General features: G+C 27.2%; 1 protein-coding gene across 2 annotated transcripts; it reads right to left on the bottom strand.

Moving 5' to 3' along the window:
* Positions 1 to 2,372: 2,372 nt before the first annotated feature.
* Positions 2,373 to 22,368, bottom strand: LOC145198444 (transcription initiation factor TFIID subunit 1-like). 2 transcript variants are annotated; one of them, XM_090077067.1, is made up of 45 exons: positions 22,213 to 22,368; positions 21,362 to 21,467; positions 20,566 to 20,685; positions 20,413 to 20,457; positions 20,079 to 20,258; positions 18,759 to 19,018; positions 17,429 to 17,635; positions 17,068 to 17,293; positions 15,733 to 16,085; positions 15,313 to 15,385; positions 13,606 to 13,655; positions 13,326 to 13,493; positions 13,055 to 13,228; positions 12,882 to 12,980; positions 12,686 to 12,771; positions 12,478 to 12,592; positions 12,127 to 12,268; positions 11,916 to 12,046; positions 11,574 to 11,804; positions 11,197 to 11,325; positions 10,396 to 10,480; positions 10,187 to 10,283; positions 9,941 to 10,064; positions 9,187 to 9,304; positions 9,024 to 9,067; positions 8,780 to 8,910; positions 8,603 to 8,662; positions 8,275 to 8,431; positions 7,789 to 7,985; positions 7,655 to 7,707; positions 7,211 to 7,290; positions 7,083 to 7,124; positions 5,915 to 5,971; positions 5,629 to 5,721; positions 5,454 to 5,538; positions 5,237 to 5,304; positions 5,086 to 5,148; positions 4,950 to 5,006; positions 4,765 to 4,857; positions 4,589 to 4,673; positions 4,438 to 4,505; positions 4,084 to 4,240; positions 3,369 to 3,488; positions 2,807 to 3,088; positions 2,373 to 2,620 (listed from the first exon to the last, which is right to left on the bottom strand). In XM_090077067.1, the coding sequence occupies exons 1-45, from the start codon at positions 22,312 to 22,314 to the stop codon at positions 2,484 to 2,486; spliced, it is 5,550 nt and encodes a 1,849-aa protein (XP_089933193.1). In that variant the 5' UTR covers positions 22,315 to 22,368; the 3' UTR covers positions 2,373 to 2,483. The 2 variants fall into 2 exon arrangements, with proteins under 2 accessions (XP_089933193.1, XP_089933194.1); XM_090077068.1 differs by having other exon boundaries at positions 3,369 to 3,485.
* Positions 22,369 to 22,593: the final 225 nt, after the last annotated feature.

Here is a 22,593-nt window from a genome sequence, read left to right as displayed (position 1 = left end):
CGTCTAATTCAATAATAGATTTTCTTTTCATATTGGAAAGGTCATTTTTTAATATTTGACTGTATAAATTTGGTTGTATGAAGGAATAGCTCTCACTATCTTTTAAACATAATTTCCAATAAACATTTTCATGTTTATATTTTTTCCAAGTAAGCTACTAAAGTGGGATATTCATCAGAATGCCTAAAACTCTAAAGCAAAATAGTAATCTTTCAAACGTCCAGTTTCTTGTAATAATTATTAATTGCTTGTTACAAAGAAATCGTTGTTAACATAATTGTATTTTTCTAGCTTTAATTCTTCCTAACTCATGCGCAGGAGGAAGCACCGATATCGTTTGATTTCAATCTTACAGATTTAAAACCTCATACCTCATTTCGCATGACAATAATGAAACGGTTTTTTTTTTCTTTTCTTTATCACTAAAACTTAGCATGTCAATTTAAAGAGGGGTACTTTACAACGAATTCTGCCTTTTTAAAAACATTAGTATAGGGTTGACATAAATTCTGTAAATGCACAGTTAAAAGATGTTCACCTTAAAAAAGCTGATTGTAACCATTAAAAAGATGCTTGACTTTAGACAGCACTTTAACCTTTAGAGGACTTTTTAATTTTCAGAGCGCACATTAATCTTTAAAAAAATATCCTAAAATTACAGGTTTATATACTTTTCAGCAAAAAATTCTGATTTTTTTGATTTAATTAAATTAAAAAAAAGAGAGGTTATTTTAATAAATAATTAAATTAAATTTCTCAGTAAAAAGTTATTAGCAAATTTCTTCATTTTTAAATAAGTTTAGAAAAACAAAATTTTCGTTTAGAAATTAAAGTATTCATAGACTTTTATAAAAAGCTTAGACGTTAAAAATCATCGCCACTGTTAAAAAAATGCATATTGATGAACAATTTCATTACCCTAAAATTATAACAAGGAAAACAGGTTACAACATCTTAAACTTATTGAAGTTCGTGAAACCAATGCAACGTTCCGCTTATGATTTAATGAAATATTTCAAAAGTTGTTTTCATCGAGAAAAAAATAACGAATAGGTGACTTGTTAAAAGTTCATCGAAAATCATTTTCAATTTTCTCAAGAACCTATTTTAGTAATCTAAAGTTAAATTATAAATTTCTGGGATTTCAAAAACATAACTTAACACTTTAAAAAGACAATCTGCAATTATAAAAATTGTCTTAGATATCTCTGGTAAGGCAAAGAATCAGTGTTGATTCAAGTCAATTCAAAACAGCTAAAGTGTTAGATCTGTGATTGAACTTACGCAAAGGTTAACGCATCAGTGAGTTTTATTGACAATTTCGTTTGAAAGTTTTAGATCAAACCGGAACTTATGAGAGAAAGTAAAAAACGAACAGCAACATTAGGTCGTTAACTTTAATTGCTAAAACTAACTGAAGTACAAATAGATTAATATGTAACCACCTGTTGGTTTTACACTTTGAGCTGTTTCTTTGTTTATTGAAACATTCAAATATGGGTATTTCTACATAATTAAAAAAAATTGTCAGCTGAGAATGGAACAGCGTAAATTCTATTTATGGTGAATAAAGAACTAAAATCCATTAATTCTTTTCAGACAAAAAAAGAAAAAACAGCGGGTCTCCTCAACATCCCAGCTTCAGAAAATTAATAACCAATGAGACAATTTCTTTAGTTAAACAGCCTTTTTTTACTCAAATCGCCTTTAACATTGAAAAGCTTTATTAAGAGGCTGGTCTTAGCTTTGCAGGCAATAACGGTATGATTGGATTTCCTGCTTAAAAACATTTTTAAATACGTTTTAACATTAAAATTTAATTAACAAAAATTAAAAGATTAAAAGTAACGTAAAAGAAAAGATTTTTGAGTTATATTTACTTATACTAGTAAAATATGTATTAGTTATATATATATATATATATATATATATATATATATATATATATATATATATATATATATATATATATATATATATATATATATATATATATTTATATATACTTTTATGTATTAGTTATATATTTTAAAAATCAGCATAAAAAAAAAAAAACTGTTTATTTTGATTAGGTCTTTAACAGTATTTAAACCCTGCATCTTCAAGGCATTAAAGAGATTTGTTTTGACAGAAAATCATCACGTAATGAAGTTACTGTGTTTTTTTTCTTTCATTCAGACAGGTACCGAGTGTAATGGAAGTTAAAATTTTAAACGGTTATAAGATAAACTGATGTTACACTTCAAACGGGTTTTTTCCGTTTCGAAAGTAAGCTCATAAAAATTAAAAAAACAAAACAATTTTTAAAAATTTTCTCCCTGCCAGAATTGATTTCGATTTTCTTCCTCGACGAAGAGATTAAAAGATATTGGTTTTCTGGAATTAGTAATTTGATTTTCTATAATGACTATTTACATTTCTAACTTTTTTTAACTTTAAATATGAGAACTTTTGTATAAAAGAGATTCTATGTAAACAACATTTTACAACCAACTTTGATCATCACTTTCACTGTCAGCCGGTGCATCTGAAAAGCGGGATGTTTGAACTTTATCAGGACCAGCTGATGAAGCAGGCGAAGATACTTCATCTCCTTTATTACTGTACTCAAGCTCTTCGTCTAAACAAAGTTTATCAAACTTAATTTTTTCTTGAGATTTGATAAATTTAATTTTTTCTTGAGATTTGATAAAATCTTAGCTTAGCATAATTGTTTAGAACAACAACAACAACAACAAAAATCATTATTTTCAGTCGATAACATATTTAAAGAAATAAAAAAAAACAAAAAACGAACGCATAGTACCATCTGAAGGGTTTTCGGTTTCAGGTGAAAGCGGTGTTTCGTAATTTTCTGCATCTAGATTAGTTTCATCATCTAACGCAATGTCTTCATCGCCGTCATCTAATGGAATGTCTTCATCCCCGTCATCTAACGGAATGTCATCATCAGAATCATCATCATCTTCATCACTGTGAACAAGATCTTGCAGTAACAACATTCCCAGATCCATATTTTCAGAACCGTCTTGGTTGTTCGGCGGATTATCAACTGAGAAATTATCGTTGTACATTTCAGATCCAAACCCTGAAAAGTATAATTTTAGCCAAAAAATATAAAAGATGCTTTTCTCACATAATATTTAGATCATTTCTTAGATTTAATCCCACAAGATACCCAGTTGTATTCGATTTTTTGTATGTGCAAATTGGCTCAACCACGTGACTACCATTTTTTCTGGATTTTGTAGGCACTAAACAACTCAACATACGCTTAGTTTAGAGACTTAGCGTGATTAAAAGTTCACCCTTAAAGGATAAGAAGTTTTTAAAACCAAACACAGACTTTTTCAGTCAAACAATAATACCTTCATAAGATTCGTAGTTAGTGTTTTGAAAGTCCATTCCATCGTAAATTTGCTGATTGTCATAAGTAAGTTCTTCTCCTTCAATGTCTACATATTCGTCTTCATCACCTGCTGTAACTACTGAAATACATAGATACATACATAGATACATACATACATAGATACATAGATACATTCATACATACATACATACATACATACATACATACATACATACATACATACATACATACATACATACATACATACATATGCATATGGATGGATGGATGGATGGATGTATGTATGGATGGATGGATGGATGGATGGATGGATGTATGTATGTATGTATGTATGTATGTATGTATGTATGTATGTATGTATGTATGTATGTATGTATGTATGTATGTATGTATGTATGTATGTATGTATGTATGTATGTATGTATGTATGTATGTATGTATGTACATGCATGCATACATAAACTATTATAATAAATTTGATATGAGGACTAGCTTAATTCTATGCAAACTTATTTAATGCAAATTCATTTAAAAGTGAAAGTAAGTTTTGTTAAATCCATTTTCTTGTTCAAAGTCGTAAAAATGCTAGAAGTGATTTTTAGGAAAAAAATTTTCAGTTGGTTTTGTAAAAAGCTTATTGTTGATTTTGGTCAAATACCAAATTTAACCATTTAATCTTTAGAAAAATCTAAACTTGCAAACAAAGTAGTCACCTTGTTTGGTATCAACACTTTCTGCTAGCTTCCGTAATGGGTCTACATAACCAGATAAATTTGATTCCTCTTCATTTGCTTCAGATACACTTGGGAGATTAAAATCTTCTGGTTGTTGCATGATGGAGATTTCTAACTGTGACAGTTTTTGAGCATTCTAGCAATATTGTAAAAAACTTTTTACCAATAATCATGAAAACAAAAAAGTGAACAGATGAAGTAAAAATATATATAAAAAAAGAAAAAATTCTTCAAAACTTTCCAAAAGTTAAAGAAAACAACAAAAAAGGAATGCTTGTTAAATATTGAAACCAACACAGAATTTTTCCCCTTCAATTAACTAAAAAAATTTACCTGAATAATTAGTTGTTTACATTTATTGACTAACTTAAGAGCTGTTTTTGTAAACGTGTGCTCCATTCCTAATTGAAGAAAATAAAATTTTATTTCTATGAGATTTAGTAAAATTTATCAGAGAATCAGATTATATCAGGATTATATTCACCATTATAAGTAAGACTGTTTGAATATAACAAGTTTATGTCTGCCATAAAACTTTCTCGTGATTGATAGTAATGCTCTTGACAACGCTAAAAAAAATTTCAGGTATTTTCAATCAAATATTTGCATTACTTTAAATCATGAAAACATTTAATAAACAACAATAAAATGTTAAAAGACCTGCTTTATAGTATCCATATCTATAGGAGTTTGTATAACATCGTAATAATCTGGAACAACTTTCACAGGAACAGGTTGATGAAAGGGCCAAGACTTAAAAAAAATTATTTTCCAAAATTGCTGTGACTAATAGAGATTTTTAAAAATCAACAAGTATAAGTTAGATAAAAGTTAGATAAACTTACTTCAGGCAGTGCTTTCAGTTGTGAGAGAATAGTTTCAAATATCCAAGAGAGACCAACCTTCATGCAATAGAACATTAAAACTAAAAAATGCCTGATATTAAATCTTTGAGTTAATACCTTAAAAAAATTTCTATACCTGGGGATCATCGTCTAAAAGAGGATTAATTTCTCGTTCTATTTGGGTTAGTTCTTTCTCATTCTAGGAATAAAATCTTTGAGTTTGATTCTTAGAAATCATGAATGTGTTAAAAAGTTAACCAACTTAAATTATTACAGAAAATTTTTACCGCTTTTAATTCTTCATTTGCAAGGTTGACCATGTTCTCAGCAACCTTTGTCAAGGGATGATGCAAGCCTTCACGACCAAAAAATAAAAAAAACAAACTGCAATACAAGTTTAAGATGCATATAAAAAGAATATTTTTTTGTAAGCAATTTTACTGTAGCAATAAAAAGTTTAAAAGTCTAAGATAATAATAATAATTAAAAGTCCCATGAGCTAACCGTTATATAACACGCAATTTGAATGAATAATTGTGACATCTTGAAGAAAAGCATCACGGGTGCGATAACAATTCTTCTTAATGTTCTGTAAGGAAATCCAAAATATTTTTTTTAAAATAAAAAAATATCAAATTACATATAAAAAACACATACTTATTAAAAAAGAATAAAAAACCTCTCTAATAGTTTGTAAATCCATTGGATTCTTAACAACATTGTGGTAGTCAGGTACAATTTTCGGTAAGACAGGAGCATGAAAAGGCCAGCTCTAAAATAGATAGTCTTGTTTTTGCACTTGAGACAATGCAATTGAACATTATTTTTTAACTCACATGAATTTAAAATAATGAGTCTGTAAACATCTAATTGTGTTCATATTGTGTACATATTGTTTTCTATAAACATTTAATTGTGTTCATGTTGTGTATAATAAAAGTGAATTTAAAATAAAAAGTTCTTACATCAGGAATTTCTTTCAGCTTTGCAGCTATCTGCTCTAAAACAAGGCTGAGAGCAACCTGTTACAAATTTGATTAGTTAGGAAAACAATACAAAAAAATGTTAACTGGTTACAAAAAAAAACTACAGATAGGGAGATAATTTTATCTGAATAAAACATTTTATTGTGGAAAATAAACTTTTGTGAGCTATTTCACAAAGGCCAGATCAATTAACTCCAGCTTTCGTATTCCATTCCAAGTCATAGATCCCCACACCATAATATTGCCTCCATTAAATTTTGCTGTTTCTCAAATGCAACTGAGTTTGAAGGGTTTACTTTCCTTTTACTTTATGGTTTCTTGTGTGGAACTCTTGCATTAAATCCACCTTCTTTCAACCGATTTAGAATAGTAAACAAGCTCACTTGAATTCCTAGTTCTTTTTCAATAAGGTTTGACACTTTAGTGATAAAAATACATTTTTCATTTTGACAATTTGTCAATCAGTTTTGAGTGTCATTTTACGTTTTCCTTCTGATCTTCTGGATGATTTTTCACATGACCAAACCGTTTGTACTTTTTAATCAACTAACTGTTCCTAGTGCCATTCCAACCACTTTTTGTATCAATCTAAAAGGTTTTACCTTGTTTGAACAAGTCAATAACTAAGTTGTGCTGAGCTTGTGACCATGCCTTGGTTTTCATTCCCATTCATGATGATTTCAATTACAAATCAAATACTGTTGAAAAACAGTTGATTATTAGCAGTTACTCATTATTTAATAACAAAATACTTTGAATTATCATTTAAAAATGTTTTTTTAATTATCACTCTCAAAACTTTGTTTATGTTCAAATAATTATCTTTCACCAAGCTTTTAACTCACCTTAAAGATTCAATAAATTTTGGGCAAAGAAAGTTAACGCAAATTAATTTATTATCTGTAATCTTGATTAAACTTGCTTTCAGAATAATCATAAAAGCTTTCATCAAAAACTTATTTTTTTTCTGAAATAACTTGCCAAAGTTTATTTTCCACAATGAAATTTTTTATTCAGATAAAAAATCTCTAACTGTATGTTTAATGAAACATGTATTAACAAATCAAGTTTTAAAGCAACAGAAAATTAACTTACTATTCAACTGGAAAAACTGGAAAAATTTACAACAACAACAAAATTAACTTACAACAGGGTTAGTTCGTCTTCTGTTTTTACTTTTATGATGTCTCTGTTTTTTTTTTAAAAAAAAACAAAATCAAAGTATGATAAGAAATCTGAAACGACAATTCAAATCTGAAAAAAAAAGTTGCCTACCTTCAAGTAATCTGCATTTGTTTGTGTACTTGTAGTTGGACGCCTTTTTTTCTTAGGTGGAGGAGGTGGGTGAGGTATTACTAAATAATAACAGATTTGTGAAACAGATAAAACAAACTGATTGAGATAAAGAGCATTTTAATGTATCATATATTATTACATAAACATTTCTTTATCTAAACAAAGAACTTAACAAAGAAAATTTAATCAATATTTTTTTTAAACATCTATGTAATCTTCTTCATCATCAGGGCTAAACCTTTTTTTTTAATATATATAAAACTGCAGTAAAAACATTTCTCTTGGTGCTGCTCTCATAAAATCTTTAAAGCTTGTTGATCTGTCTTATCTAGGATTAAATTCTTTTTAAATCAAGATTTTTATACACTAATCCCACTTACAACATTTTAAATGCAACAAAAAATTACAAAAATTTTATTTTACCATTTTCCTTTGGAATTCGAATTGTTAATGCTTTCCTCCTCATATCTTGATGGCTAAATCATAAAGTTTATAATACTAATGTAAAATGTAGACAAGTTGTTTAGAAATAAATTTGAGATCATCAAGTCACTTACGCCTCAATTAGTGCTTTACCAAGCGTAATTTTTGTTCCCTCTACTTTGATGAGATCATCTTGAGAAATGTTCGACATTTCCTCTGAGTTTAAATCATCATCACTGAAGCTTACATTTTCAGAAGAGATCTCTGAGTATTTGGGACACATTTTATTAGTTTTCATATGTCCAACTCCACCACACGCACCACACTTTAACTGTAAAACAAACATTTTTTTAAAATAACTACTTTTTATCATAATTTCTCATATTGAAGACTATAAACACTGATCTAACAACTTATATTTACAAGTAAACTTAATCAGCTTTTAAGTAGTAAAGTTAACAAAAAGTAATGATGCTTATGAATGGTAACAATGGAAATGAGTTTTAATTATGACAACAAATTGTCAAAAACAAAAAATCACTACTGTAAAGAATTATTACAATGTTAACAAAGTACTTTGTGTAAGTGGCATGTGTTAAAACAATTTTATGAAAACTCACACTTTTGGTTGGTTTATCACACAAGGCATCCAACTTTGCTTGGTCTTCAGCAGTAGGCTGTATTGTTGCACCTCCATCTTCGGTAATTTGTTGCTGCAGCTGACGAAGTCGTTCACGCTCTTCATTTCTTTTAATACGACGCAATTGTTCTTGTATCCTGCGAGAATAAAAATACTTTTACTGTTTTTTTTTTGTTCCGCTCTTCCAGTTTTTATCCCCTGCAGAAAAATTCTTGAACTAGTAAGCCATGTACATAATTATATTCATCATCATCATTCATTCATCAGAGTGAAAAAGGTAACAAAAATGACATAAAAACAGGAACTACCTTCTTCGCTCCCTTCGCATATCTTCTTTATGTTTTTCATCTTGACTTGCAAACACTTCCCTGTATGCATTAATGAAATATATAATCACAAGACTGCTTTAACATGATTTAAAAATCAACATTTACAAAAATTGTATACAAATTTGGACAAAGATATCTTTTTCTACTCATTATAACCTGTAATTTTTCTCTCGCGTAACAATACGCAGATAAGAATCTATAACAAATTGGTTTTTCACAGTTTCTGAACGACTAAACTCTCTTCCACCTTCTCTAAAAGTTCTATGAATTATCAAACGCCTTCCTACCTACCAGTTAAAAAAATATAATACTTAAATAACAAACATAGACATAAAAGTATGCTTTTAAAAAGAAAAAACTTTATAAGAATAAAAATTAAAAAAAATTTAATTATGCTTACATGATGTTCAAATGATACTGGATCTTCAATTTTTTCAGAAAAATCTGAAAAGTATCAAAAAATTTAATAAAAAATGAGCAAAACATAGTTTTCTGCTTCTTACCAGTAATTTATTTCTGGTAAAAAAAAAAAAAAAAAACAATAAAAAGACAACATCTTATACTTGCTGATAGAGATCTGGTAATGTTTGAAGCAGCAGATGAAGGTCTACTGAGGTCTTTCTCTCCTTTCTCATGACTTAATAGTTTTTGAAGTTCACGCCTTTCAACTTCTTCATGCTCCTGAGAAAAAAAAAAACCAGTTAAAATCAGGTATCAGGTAGGGATAAAGTTTTAACTTTTATAAAACAAAAATTGAAGTGGTATAAAAAATTATAATTAAGTGTAAAACTTTTATCTATCATTTTTTCTCAGCAGACAATAATAATAATAATAATAATAATAATAATAATAATAATAATAATAATAATAATAATAATAATAATAATAATAATAATAATAATAAAAATAATTGATCAGAACTTTTTTTTATTGAGCGATTTGGCTGTTTTATTTTTATTTTCATTTTTTTTAACGGATAAAGTATGAAAAAATTATCAAAAAATATCGATTTGTTGCTGATCTTGCAAATGTCTATTTTTAAAAAGACATGTGGAAGCAACCAACTGCTTTTAAAAAAGATTCCAACCATTAAAAAGCATTAAAACAAAAATGTTATTTTTTTTCCCTCTTTGAGAAATGGTTTTAATTTAAGAATTCAAATTTTTTCTGTAGAATGAAAAATCATACTTTTATAAAATCTAAGAAAATAATTGGAAATAGAGTGAGACAAAGATGTTTGTTAAAAGAAAAGCAACAAACTGACTTTGCAACATCTAAACATATATTTGATGCATTTTAACTCTGAAGAAATTTTACCTCTGAAGAAATTTTTTTGTTCGACAACATACTTTCAAGATCTTTTCCAAGATCTTCCATATCACTCTCTTCATCCCCACTGCTTTCTTCGTCAGTTGATAATATTGCTTCAGATGATAACACTCTAACAAATGCAAATTAACTTATTATAGATAAAAAAAAATGTAAAAAAAAAAATGTAAAAACTTAAACTTATATTATTTTAGCACTATAGATATTTGAAGAAATGAATATAAATTGCTTTACTTGTTTTGCAGGTCAAATATTCGTTGGCATTCATCTTTATATCTTTCCTGATGCTCAGCAACTGTAAATCGTGAGCCACGAGCAAACTTGTTCATCGCTGCAATCAGATTCATTTATTAATTACATTAAAGGAAAGAAAAAGATTGTTTAACACTAAACAAACTTTTAATTAATGTATTCAAGTGGACCCCTGTTGTATTTTCACATACCTACTTCAGTAGTCCCCTGTTTTGCAGCCTCTGTAGACATTGTACGAACTTTATCTATTACTTCCCATCGAGAGAGTTTTTGAATCTGAATAAAAAACATAATAGCAAATTTTGAATTATCTAAAGATTATAATAGATAAAAACCATTTAGATGATTAAGTGCATTAAAAAAAGCAGTTTCTTTTATTGTTAATACATACAAATATAAAAATCAAAATTAAAACAAGAAAAATTTAAACTACTTAGCTATATTTGTTAATTATATTTATATATTTTAATTTATAATTTATATAATGTATTTACAGAAAAGTGCCAGTGGAGGAAAAAATATTCAGACAAGAAAGTTACTGAGTTATGCAATATATAGCTCTTACTTTTATGTATTCTGGAGGAGCCATATATTGTGTATAAAAAAACCAGAGTTTAAGTAATTCAAAGTTTGTTTAAGACCAAGGTTTTAACTAGTACAAGTATATTTTAAAGTAGATCTCATCTTTTGAAGTCATATCTGAATATGCTTTTAAAATTCACATACAAATTTTAACTAAAAAACCATTCTAACTGGACATTTTCATAATTCTGTAATTTTGTAGTAGTTTACAAAAGTAATTTTACAAAATTACTTTTGTAAACCACTAAAAATTAATTTGATAAAAAACTATATTTTCTGACAAAAGGGAATCAAACTTAAAACCAAACTTTTATAAAGATATAAAGAATAAGTATCTATATAAATGAAAAATAATCATAATACCTATAAATACAAATAATGAAAAAAAAAAAAAAAACAAACAAACAAACCTCTTCCTGGGGCACATTAAACTCTTTTAAAAGATTACGAGCCTGCTTAAGATTGAGCCTGCGAAGGTCAGCATCAGTTCCAGTGACAAGTTTCTGCTTCTTTGCTTGCTTTTGCTCTTCAGTCTCATCCTATAATTATTTTCATATTTCATCCTTTCAAAAAATATTAGTTAACATTTCAATACTTACAAAAAAATTTTAAGTTGAATGACTAAGCACTTTGGACCTAATGAGATCTGAATGATGTGGGATTAAATCAAATTTCAGAACTTCACAATTTACAACATAGTTTGTTAACATCTGAAGAAACAGAAAAAAAAAGTTGATAAAACATCATAACTGTTGAAAGTGCTTCCATAAAATGAAATTTATTTTACTTTGCCTGTTATTGGTTTATTAGGTATTCGTATATAAGAGAAGCCTTCGCCACAACCAGTAGGATCGGCTACTCCAGTAACTTGTAATAAACACTTTCCTTTCATGGCTTGTATGTATGCACGTGTAGTGTTCCATGGCGCAATTTGTATTTCATCATCTATCTTTTTTGCATCATTTTCATTATCATCATCATCTGGAGCAAACAAGGATTTCTCCCCAAAACCTGCATCCTTAATGAAAAATTAAGTTCATCATAAACATCAAACAAGAATTACATTTTCTAAAAGTTATAGTTTTACATTAAATTTAATCTGTTCAAAAAAAATCTAGAATTTTTCTACTTTAAGTCTTTGCTCAGCAGCTAACATCATATAATAGCAACATGTTTGCTCTGGTGTAACATTTGCACGCATTTCTTCTTCTGATGGTAAGCGAAATTCAGGTTTCAAAACCCACCAATTACAATCAGCACCTAGAAACAGCATTTCAATTAACTCTCCAAAACTTTGAAACTTAGAACATCTAAATTTTATTTTGAATTGTTTGACATACCAGTTCTTCTGAAATCAGCACATAGCTTTAATCTTTTACGAACACTACTCTCAGAGTGTTTCGGAAAAGCTTTTCTAATATCTTCCATTTTTATGCGTCGAGGCTTGTCAGGACTCTTCCAAAATAATCGATAAATGAAAATCTGAAAAAAAAATATCAAGAAAAAAAACGTCACAAAAGGAATTTTAACATTTAGAAATTTTAACATTTATTTTATTTTATGTTTACCTAAATTAAAAAAAGAAAGAATACATACAGTTTTTAATGTGACACTGACACAAAAGAAGGGAGTTTAAAATAATCTTTTTAATGTTTTATTTGATATTGAATTACAATAATGAAAAAACAAACCTGCAAAAAATCTCTAATATGATTGTTTGACCTTTTGGAGTTGGGTCCAGGTACTTCACATTTTGGACAAAGTTGACCAACTGTAAATATTACTGAAAGGTTCCGAATGTAATATCTAATTAAAATAAAATTAAAAACCAAAATTAAAGAAACTACAGAATACAAGCAGTACAAAAAACCCAACTAATAAACTTAAAAAAAAACTTGCCCTTGCGGTATTTTAAAAAGTAAAAAATCTGTTGAGTATATTCGATGTTGGTAGATTGGTGCACGAAATAAGTTGTTTTCTAAAGCCTAAATATGTATTCCAAATTTATTTTTAGACATTTAAATCTTGAAATTAATTAATGATAAACAGATAGAAATTTTAAAAAAAACCATACATTTTCTGAAATTTTAGCTACCTGAACAATTTGCCCTGGATGTAAATGACCAAGAAAAGGAGAATGATGAATATAAGAAATTTCTCCATAATCCAAAGAAGGTGGTTCTTTAGCATGTTTCTGAAAGTAAATGAAAAAATGTAAATTGATTGTCATTAAATAAAAATTCTATCAAGTAACATTTGATTACACACCCTGTTGAAGTAGTTCTTGATTCTGCTGTTCATACCAGCTTGGGAAAGTAGTGGAGGCATTTCTTCACAATATTCCATTAAAACAATATCACCATCCATACCACTTAAATCTTCTGGTTCACGCATGAAAAACATTTCACCGCCTCCAAATGTTTGTCTCTCCTTCTCACGCTCCTAGTATTTTGTTTAAAAAAAATTTTTTTTTTACAAATTTATTATCAAAGAAAAATTAGTTAATTTTATTTTTTTAAATTTCAACCTTAAAATATACCTTTGCCTTTCTTTTTATTCGTTTATACAAAGAATGTACCACATGAAAACCTTCTTTCATGCCAAGCTTCTTTTTACTGAGCCGGGGCCTATGAAATAGGCGCAACTCACTTGGTGGAAAGAATGTTGGAAAAAATGGTCTTTGAAGTTCAACAGCAGGTGTAGAATGCTAAAATTAAAAATGAAAAACAATAAAGAAAAAACAAAACTCAAAAAAGAATAAGAAGCAAAATTTACTAATTTGATTAAAAATAAATAATTTAAGCAATAAAAATTAAAACCTGAATACACAAGTTTCCAATATCTGCTTGTAACTGATTTTCAGCCAGATCTGTGTATAAAAATTAGTTATAAGTTTAAGCCATGTTATTGAGAGTTTTAATACAATATTTTTAAAGTAGGAACTGGGGTTAGATGCAATAGACTGATTTTAGACAAAAAAAACTTAATTTTATTTTAAAATATTTGATTTATATCAAAATTCCTAAAGGGGTTAGTTGGAATAATTATTTTGATGCTAGTTAGTGGTATTACTTAATTAACTGTATGGGGAATTTTTCTGAAATAATACTGTAAATATGTAAAAAAAGATATAAATTCTAGATTGTAGATTCTAAATTTTAGGCACATTTGTTAGGTTTATTTCTTTTTGGTACTGATAACCTCTTACAACAATCAGATGTTTATTTTGGATTGTCTGCAACTGAAGCACACAAAACTGCATTTAAATGATACATAAAGACACTAATCAGTTTTTTTCGCATCATTGCTTCTTTCAATTGCTGGTCTTAATTAGATGAGCATATTTTTAAACCTTCATCCCCAGTTATCCATTAGAAGTCCAGCTATGCATTTAGTCTGTTTAAGAAAAGTGTATAAAAGTGTAAAATTGCACAAGATACATTTATGAAGGATAATCTAAATAAAACTGCTTAAAAATCTAATTTTCATTTTCGCGTTCTCTATTACAGCAGAAAATAATTGATTTTCTAACAGACAGATTATACTTATTTAATTGGGATATAATTTCAGATGTAGGTTTTTCTAATCAAAAAGATACACAACTGTGTAGCCTAAACTCTGTATGCACTGCTGTCAACTGCATATTAAAAACAACATGTGAAACCAATAAAAGACTGCTATATCCTACAAACACTTCCATTGACTTTCTATTAAATTAATTTCCCTTCTATTAATTTCAACTCAATGGAATTTGATGGAAGGGTTATTGATGTGTAATCTATGAACTTTTGATTCTTTTGATTTCAAGACTTTCATCACTTTTATTTGACTCTTGTTCTTTGTACTGATGACAACTTTAGTTTTGTTTGGCTATCAAACAATAAGACAAATAGCAAACTCTTTCTATTGTTGAACCATTTTTCTATATTTTTATAAAATTACCTTACATTTTTTATATAAAATTGCCTTATGTTTTTTATGGCAAAATGTTATGCTATGAACTGTGCCTTTATGCAGTATGCTCATATTTCACTGTTTCATCATATTTTTTTTTTTTACTCTAGAATAAATAAAAAATATTGATATTTGTGTTGATGTAATTGTTGCAACTTCCCTGTTACTGGGTAAGTTACAACAATTTTTTCTAATTTAATTTTAATTATTGCAGGCTAACTACATTCTATAATAGCAAATGAAGCTATGCTATTACCTTACTAAGCACAATGCTATATTACCTTACTAAGCACAATACTATATTACCTTACTAAGCACTATGCTATATTACCTTACTAAGCACTTATGCTATATTACCTTACTAAGCACTATGCTATATTAACTTACTAAGCACTTATGCTATATTACGTTACTAAGCACTTATGCTATATTACCTTACTAAGTGTTATAAACCTTAAAACTTTAAAAAATGTTTTCAGGAATAAAATAAATACAAATTTATAAATTTTGCTACAACTAGCCCCAGTATTCTTTACATTGGTAAAAATTTTGTAGTTTTAAACAAATGAAACCTTGTTTAGGAAGATAAAACTCATCATTTGATAAGTTGAAAATATTTTTCTGTGAAGTTTGCATGACAAGCTCCTAAAATGTAATAAACAAGATTTTAATTAACTTAATAGTGGATGCTTAATACATTTTGAACATTACATCATACTTATAAAACTATTTCTCATAATAAAATAAACAATAGAAAGTATTATAAAAAAGTTGTACAGACACAACTAAGGTGTAAAACATATCAATAATAAAAGTAAAAAATATCTTAAAGTAAATATAGATTTTCTATTGATTCAATATTATCGATGAAATGATTCAAAAGTTTCTTTAAAAACTATTATGGACTACTTTTTGAAATAAAATTATTCATTATTTTCATAGGTTTAAGAATTTAGTTCTCAAGTATAATTTTTAAAATTTTCTATATAAACCTCATCATTATTTGATCTTTTAATCTTTGTCTTGCTTTTATATTCTTTTTTTGAAGTTGCCTCTTCTTGAAGCTCTAACACAGGTTCTTCATCCTCTGGAAGATTCAAAATTATGCTTTCATCATTTGGGTCAAGACAAAATGATTCCACAGATGGAATTTTATCAACAGCTTCGCTATCCCAAATTATTTTATCTTCCCATTTTCCATACACAAGTTCTTTATTTTCAATAGGAAATATACTATACCAGTCAGAGACTTTATGACTGTTTGGATCTTTATTTAACATTGGACCAGCAGGTGCTTCAAAATTTTTCAGAATGTTAGTGCAGATAAGAGATTCCAATGAATTATCTAAACAAACAAAAATGCTTTGTAAAAATAACAACTTGTGTTCTTTATTTTTATTTAATAATTTGTGTTTCAAGCAAACTATTTAATCATTATGAAAAAATCATCATGAAAGACTTAACCTGAAACATTAAAAATAAAAACTCGGAAGTTTACTTACTTTTATGAGGAAATTTTTTCTTTCATAATTTAACTTTATTAAGAGAATCATATTTTTAATGCTAGTAATAATTTGATCATATTCCTAAGACATTTTAGAAGACAAACAAACTTAAGTTATGGTGAATGAATTGCTAAAATTCAGGTCATGGTCACACTACATGAATTACATACTAAATGAACATGGTACTATTTTTTTCAGTGTGCATAAGAAAGGACAGTTGGGAGTATCTCTGTTGTATGAAAAAATAGGAAAAAAATTTTTTACAACCTAAAAATAAAAATCATTACAACCTAAAAATAACAGTAATAAATAAAAATATCTAAAAATTGCCAAGTTTTAAAAAAAGTTTAGAAAGCTTTTAAAAATAATTTTTTTAGACTTCTTTTAAAAAATTCTAAAAACTTTTTATGCATAATACTTTATTTCAAAATATAAGAAGCATGAAGAAAAACATGTTAAAATTCTAGTACAGAAATGCGAAACTTCTACTAAAGATAAAAGCAGCTATAATGATAGCAACAAAAGAAGTCTTTTTAAAAAATGAAGTTATGTTCAAAAACTCACTTAATTAGAACATTCCAATTTCACATAAACAATACTGCTTTACTATGAAATTAAAAAATAATAAAAAAAAACAACACTTTTAACACAATATATTGATATACAATATATCATATTAATATACAAATATGTATATTAATATAATAACAATTGATTGTAGTAGTAATTAATACTAATGTTATATTTATAACTTAATAACAATATGTAATATAATAAAAATAGTAAAAACAACACAACAAATAATAAATTAAATATTTTTACCTTTATTAGCAAATTGGTTAAGATAAGCTTGCATTGTTCTTATATTTCCGGATGGAATCCATCCTGCTTTCATTTGATTCCACCAAGTATTGCTCTCAGGATTATAATCCTGGTCAGTCCAGATTATTTCATCCTCCCAAGATTTTAGAGCAACCATATTGAAAAGATCATCAGAAGGTAACTTGATGCTTGCCTCTTTTTCACGTTCTTCTTTTTTCTGTTGTAACTAAAATGTTTTTAAAATTAAATACTTTGCAAATGATTTAATTTCCTTGCTATTTGAAACTTCTACCTTCCTATTCAAAGCTCACTTTAGTGATGTAGCTTTTTATGGTTATGACAAATTTTTAAAAAACCTCACAGATTTCTCTTTGTAGCCATAGTTGAAGGTGCCATTTTCAATAAGTTCACTGTGCTTTTTGTACCAATAATGTGCAGGTCCAGTCAACCATTCAGTAGTACATCCTTCTGATGATTTGGCTTCTGCAGAAGAACTTTGATTCACTTTTAAGTGCCTAAGATACTGTTCACCATACATGTGTAGAGGAAGAGGCTTAACATGAAGAATCTAAATTAAATAAGATGGCTGATTCAAATTAAATAAGATGGCTGATTCAAACTTCTTTTAAGAACTTTCATTTCTAAAATTAACAACATTAATCGGATAAAAAGAAAATTGATAATAACTTCTTAATAAGTCTTTTGTAAATTTATTATGCTGTTTTAACTAATTTAAAATCCTTTAGATAGAACTTAAGTAAATGAACTAAAAGGCACAAAACAGAAAAGAAGCTTTTTTAAAAGAAGGCTTTTGAATTGTTACTTATAGTTCTGATCCTAATAAATAAATGCTGCTTTCAGAAGTTTAAATTTTAAAAGAAGTGTTTCAAAGTAATCCTTTTGATCAAGTGTCATTGCTTTAACGTTTTTCTGTAACTGCTATCTTAATAAATGCTGTGTGCAAAGATTCACTTTTAGAAATAAGTTGACCGTCACTAAAACTAAACCTGCATCTTCAAACGAAACAAAGTTTGAAGCATAATTTGCATTATAGGTCAAAAAAACTTCAATTACAAATGATGCAAAATTATTCAGAGGTGTGAGACACTTAATTTTATAAATTTGAAGGATTTATGTACTGAAAATATAAATGTTCTTTGTATGTATGACTCCTTAATTTTTAATTAACCGTAATAGTCTATCCATAATTTTGAAGACTTTAAAAATAATTTTAAGCGAGAATTAGAGGTTTTAGTAATAAATTTATAAAGATGTAATATTTTAACAACTAAAAAAAAAAAGATTACTAATGATTAGCACTGGGCGCAAATGATAAGAGGCAATCAATCACAGTGATAAACGATGCTGATAGAAAATAATAACAGCAGTGCAGAATGATTTTTAAAAAAATGCTAAAAGAGTGGCAGAAAAATATTGACAATAAACAATTGTCACTATTTTTGATGAGAGGTGTTACAGTTATGATTATAAACAAACAATCTTTAATTACAATTTTTAGTGAACAATTAAAGCTTCAAGTTAAATCAAAATAAATTTAAAAATAATTTCAGGAATTTAGTAATAGTTCTAAGAATTTCAAATTTTTATTTTATTATTTAAAAAAAAAGGTTGTCTTTAAAACTCAATTTCATGTAAATAACATTAAAAAATTATATAAAACAAAATGTTACTGCATCATCAAGTTCCAGGTCTTCAGGTTTTGGGTTTTGACCAAACTTCAGTTCAAAACCTGTTGCTTTTTTTGTTGTCTCAATAGAAAGCAACTTTCTCTTTCTTTTCTTTTTCTTGTGTGCTTTCCATTGGGCAGAAACATACTTTCTTGGACCAAACAGACGAGAAAAGCGTAAAACTTTATTTGGTCTAAAGTCTGGAAACAGATCTGTAACAGACTTGCCTTCCAATGAAGCTAAACCAGTGACAGGACACGTTTCTAAATATTTGTTATTAAATGTTATTAAGAGTTTAAATATCAAAAAATTATTGATATTTCCAGTAAAAATATGACCTAATACTTGTAACAAAGCTATAAAAGGGAGTTTTAGAAAGCAGCTGATGAAAATTGCCTTTCATAATCACCACATGTAATATGTTGCACATTAGCCCGTATTTTCATAAAGAATGATTTTAAATATATACATTTTTAATTTTATGGATTGTCAGTTTAAATGTTTAGTAACATAATTTCTATTAGTTAAATATCTAAAAAAATCAATGCAATTTCAAAATTAAACTAAAAACATTCATATACAGTAGCAAAAACATTTCTATTGATTTAGCATAACTACTTTTTAAGCTGTGATTCTTCTCATACTTTTTTTTTTTTGTGTATGTTTTTTTGAATTAGAGGATTATGAAAATGAAATAATAAAATAACAGTTTTATAAGAAAGTTGATTATACAAATAAATTATTTAAAGACTTTTTTCAAAGAAGACATTCTGTTGCAGAAAGTTTGAAATGCTTAATTCATTTACAGAATTACATAAATACTGAAGTAAAAGTGTTTACTGTTCCGTAGGAAACCCCCAAAAGAAAAAAAAAGAGAAAGTTGCTTAAAAGTGTTTTCTTGATTTTGAAATTAATATCTTTAAAAATTATTTTTTTAACTACATAAAGTATTCAGTTGTTTTTTTTTTAAAAAAAGAAAAGAATTCTTAAGACTAAAAAGAAAAAAATTGGGAGTTGCAGAGGTACATAGTTTAATTTTTGGGTGCAAGCAATTTCTATTTTGTCATACTCTAAGAGCAGTAGCAGTACAAAGCATGCATTTAAAAATGCTTAAGCATGGTGTATTTTAAGCAAAAAATATAAAACCTTTGTAAATATAAAATTTTTTTGTTATGAAAGTTTGAATAATACCTAATTTTGAACCTTATGGAACTAAATAACAATTTTGATCATTCACTACAATGCATACATATTGTATATACATACAAAATAAAAATGTTCATTATGTAAAAAAATTATATACATATTGACATATAGAATAACCTTCATGTAGTACGTTTTCTGAGGAAGATTCATTTTTGATATCAATATGATCTAAAGGTTCTAAAGGACTGGAGGGAGAGAATAAATCATTGACTTCATCATTTTCTTCAACATCCAACGTTTCAGCTTTAGGCACAATTGATGGCAGAGGAATATGGAGCTGAGGGATTTCGCTCGAAACTGGAGAATATATTAACAAATATAAAAAAACAAGTTTGAGATATGTTTAAAAATTTTGTTCAAACCAAAAAAAATAAATTTTCATCCAATTAAAAACTTGAGTTGAATGGAGAATTGCATTTAATTTTACACTTAATTACAAATTTATTCTTACAATCATTGGAAGTTTCTTTTTCCAATTCATCATAATCATCATCATCTAGAAATAAGTAATCTTAAAATAATGAAGCATTAAAAATGATACTTTTTTATAAAAAAAAAAAAAAAAAAAAAAAAAAAAAAAAAAAAAAAAACAATAAAAATTTACCTTCTTCTTTTTTAATATTAAAAAAAATTTTTGAACTGGAGCTTGACTGCTCAGAACATTCATCAGCAAGCTCATCAATGTTACTGTAATCAATACAGTCAGATGATTTTTGGACAAACTCTATAAAGTTAAAAAAAAATCAATACAGTCAGATGATTTTTGGACAAACTCTACAAAGTTAAAAAAAAATCAATACAGTCAGATGATTTTTGGACAAACTCTATAAAGTTAAAAAAAAAATTGATGCAAAAAACTTAAACAAAACTTAAACAAAAACTTAATTTAAAAGACATCTTTAGTTTAAGTAGTAAAGCTATTTTACTAGAATTATCTTAATCTTTTTGTAGATCTTTGCCACACACACAGAGACATCCAGAATTTTTCAGGGAAATTTTTTTTTTTTCTTCTAAGATTGTCACTTTATTGTCACAGGGGTTAGGGCTAAACTATTTAAATAATTTCGACCAAAAATATTCCTTAAAAATGCTTTTAAACTTTGTTGGGACAAAAATGTTACTAAAATTTTTTAAAAATATTTTTAAAAGTTTTTTGTCAAATTATACTATAACTAGTGTTTGCTACAGTAGAAAATTTAGTACCTGAATTATATTTAAATATTTTTCTTCTTCATATGTACATTCTATTTTTTGTGGGTTCACTATAAAACTAGTGCTTATGGTAACTATTGGAAAAAACGGGCCTGGTTTTCACTGTTTATAACATTACCACGGAGATTGGCATCACCACCAACATCAAAAACACATTAACTTAAAAAATGGCTTTGTTAAATTAAAACCTTGAAAGTATCCAGATTCATCATGACTTTTCTCTTCACTGATGTCACGAACTAAACTCTTTAGAGCACCAAATTCAGCAAGCTGGCCTAGCTGACTAGCTGCATCCTGTAAAATTTGTTAAATCATTTAAATCTTCTTTTATAACCAAACATTTAAGACTTTTTTTTCAACAAATATGACAACTGCATGCTCCTCTTACAAAACATGACTATTGTATTGTTAATTAAAAAAAATCAAATATCTACTGATTTAAAAATGATCTACTGATTTACAAAATACTTGATTATTAATTTTTGAATATAAAGACTAAGCAAAATCAAAACAAAAGGAACTTTTAATTTACACTGTTCTTTACAAGGCAAAATATTTTGATCTTTTGGTGTCATTTTGATCAATTTTCAGCTAAACTTTTAATTTTAAGTTTCAAAATATTTAAATCTCAATTATGTCTACAGATTGCCATAGCTACTATAACTATAACAAAGATTGCAGAGATTACATGCTCTCTGCAATAGGAATTTTTGTAGTTGCAATCACTTAATTCCCTCTGAAGTTGAGTTACATTTATTTAGTAGCTTTTTATCCAAACTTATTATTAGATACATAGTTTATTACTTGTAAGTTATGTAATTAATAATAAGTTTGGTTGATTTATAACAATCTGTGAAATAAGCAATGTGAATATGTAGTCAATTTTTCTGGTTTGATTTTTTTTTTTTAGTGAAAACTGATATCACAACAGATCATCTAGTTAATTATTTTAATATGAAACAGATTTCTTTGAACTAAATCTAAGCCAAAAAAAATTATAGTACATTTTAAGCAAAGTCTACTTTGTTTAAAGACTTACTTGATCAAAAAAATCATTTTCCAATCGCCCAGATTCATCAATATTTCCAAACAAAAAGCCAGCAAGGAGCCCATCACTGCCCTCTTTGTTACCCTCATTCATGTTAAGGGAACTACCAAGATTTTTTTTTGCTTTCAGTCATTATTTAAATCTGAAAGAAACCAATTGAAAGTGTCAATTGAAACCTAAAGATATTAAATATTAAAGTTGGTCATAACTAAGCATTGTGGATTCATCAATTGTAGATTTAAACTTTAGCAAAGTGAAAGAAAATTTGCATTAAGGAAATCAATCTTTGTTAAAAAGTACACTCACATAAAATATAAACTTCAAAAATAAATTTTTTGAATATTTCCAAGCTTTGAAAACAAGAAATCATAA

This window comes from Hydra viridissima, unplaced genomic scaffold, assembly GCF_058129835.1.
Source record: "Hydra viridissima isolate aposymbiotic clone 2 unplaced genomic scaffold, HvirCarnegie_v1 scaffold_2, whole genome shotgun sequence".
Lineage (NCBI taxonomy): Eukaryota > Metazoa > Cnidaria > Hydrozoa > Anthoathecata > Hydridae > Hydra > Hydra viridissima.
The sequence above is the reverse complement of the archived record's forward strand: the minus strand, read 5'-3'. Positions and strand labels throughout refer to the sequence as shown.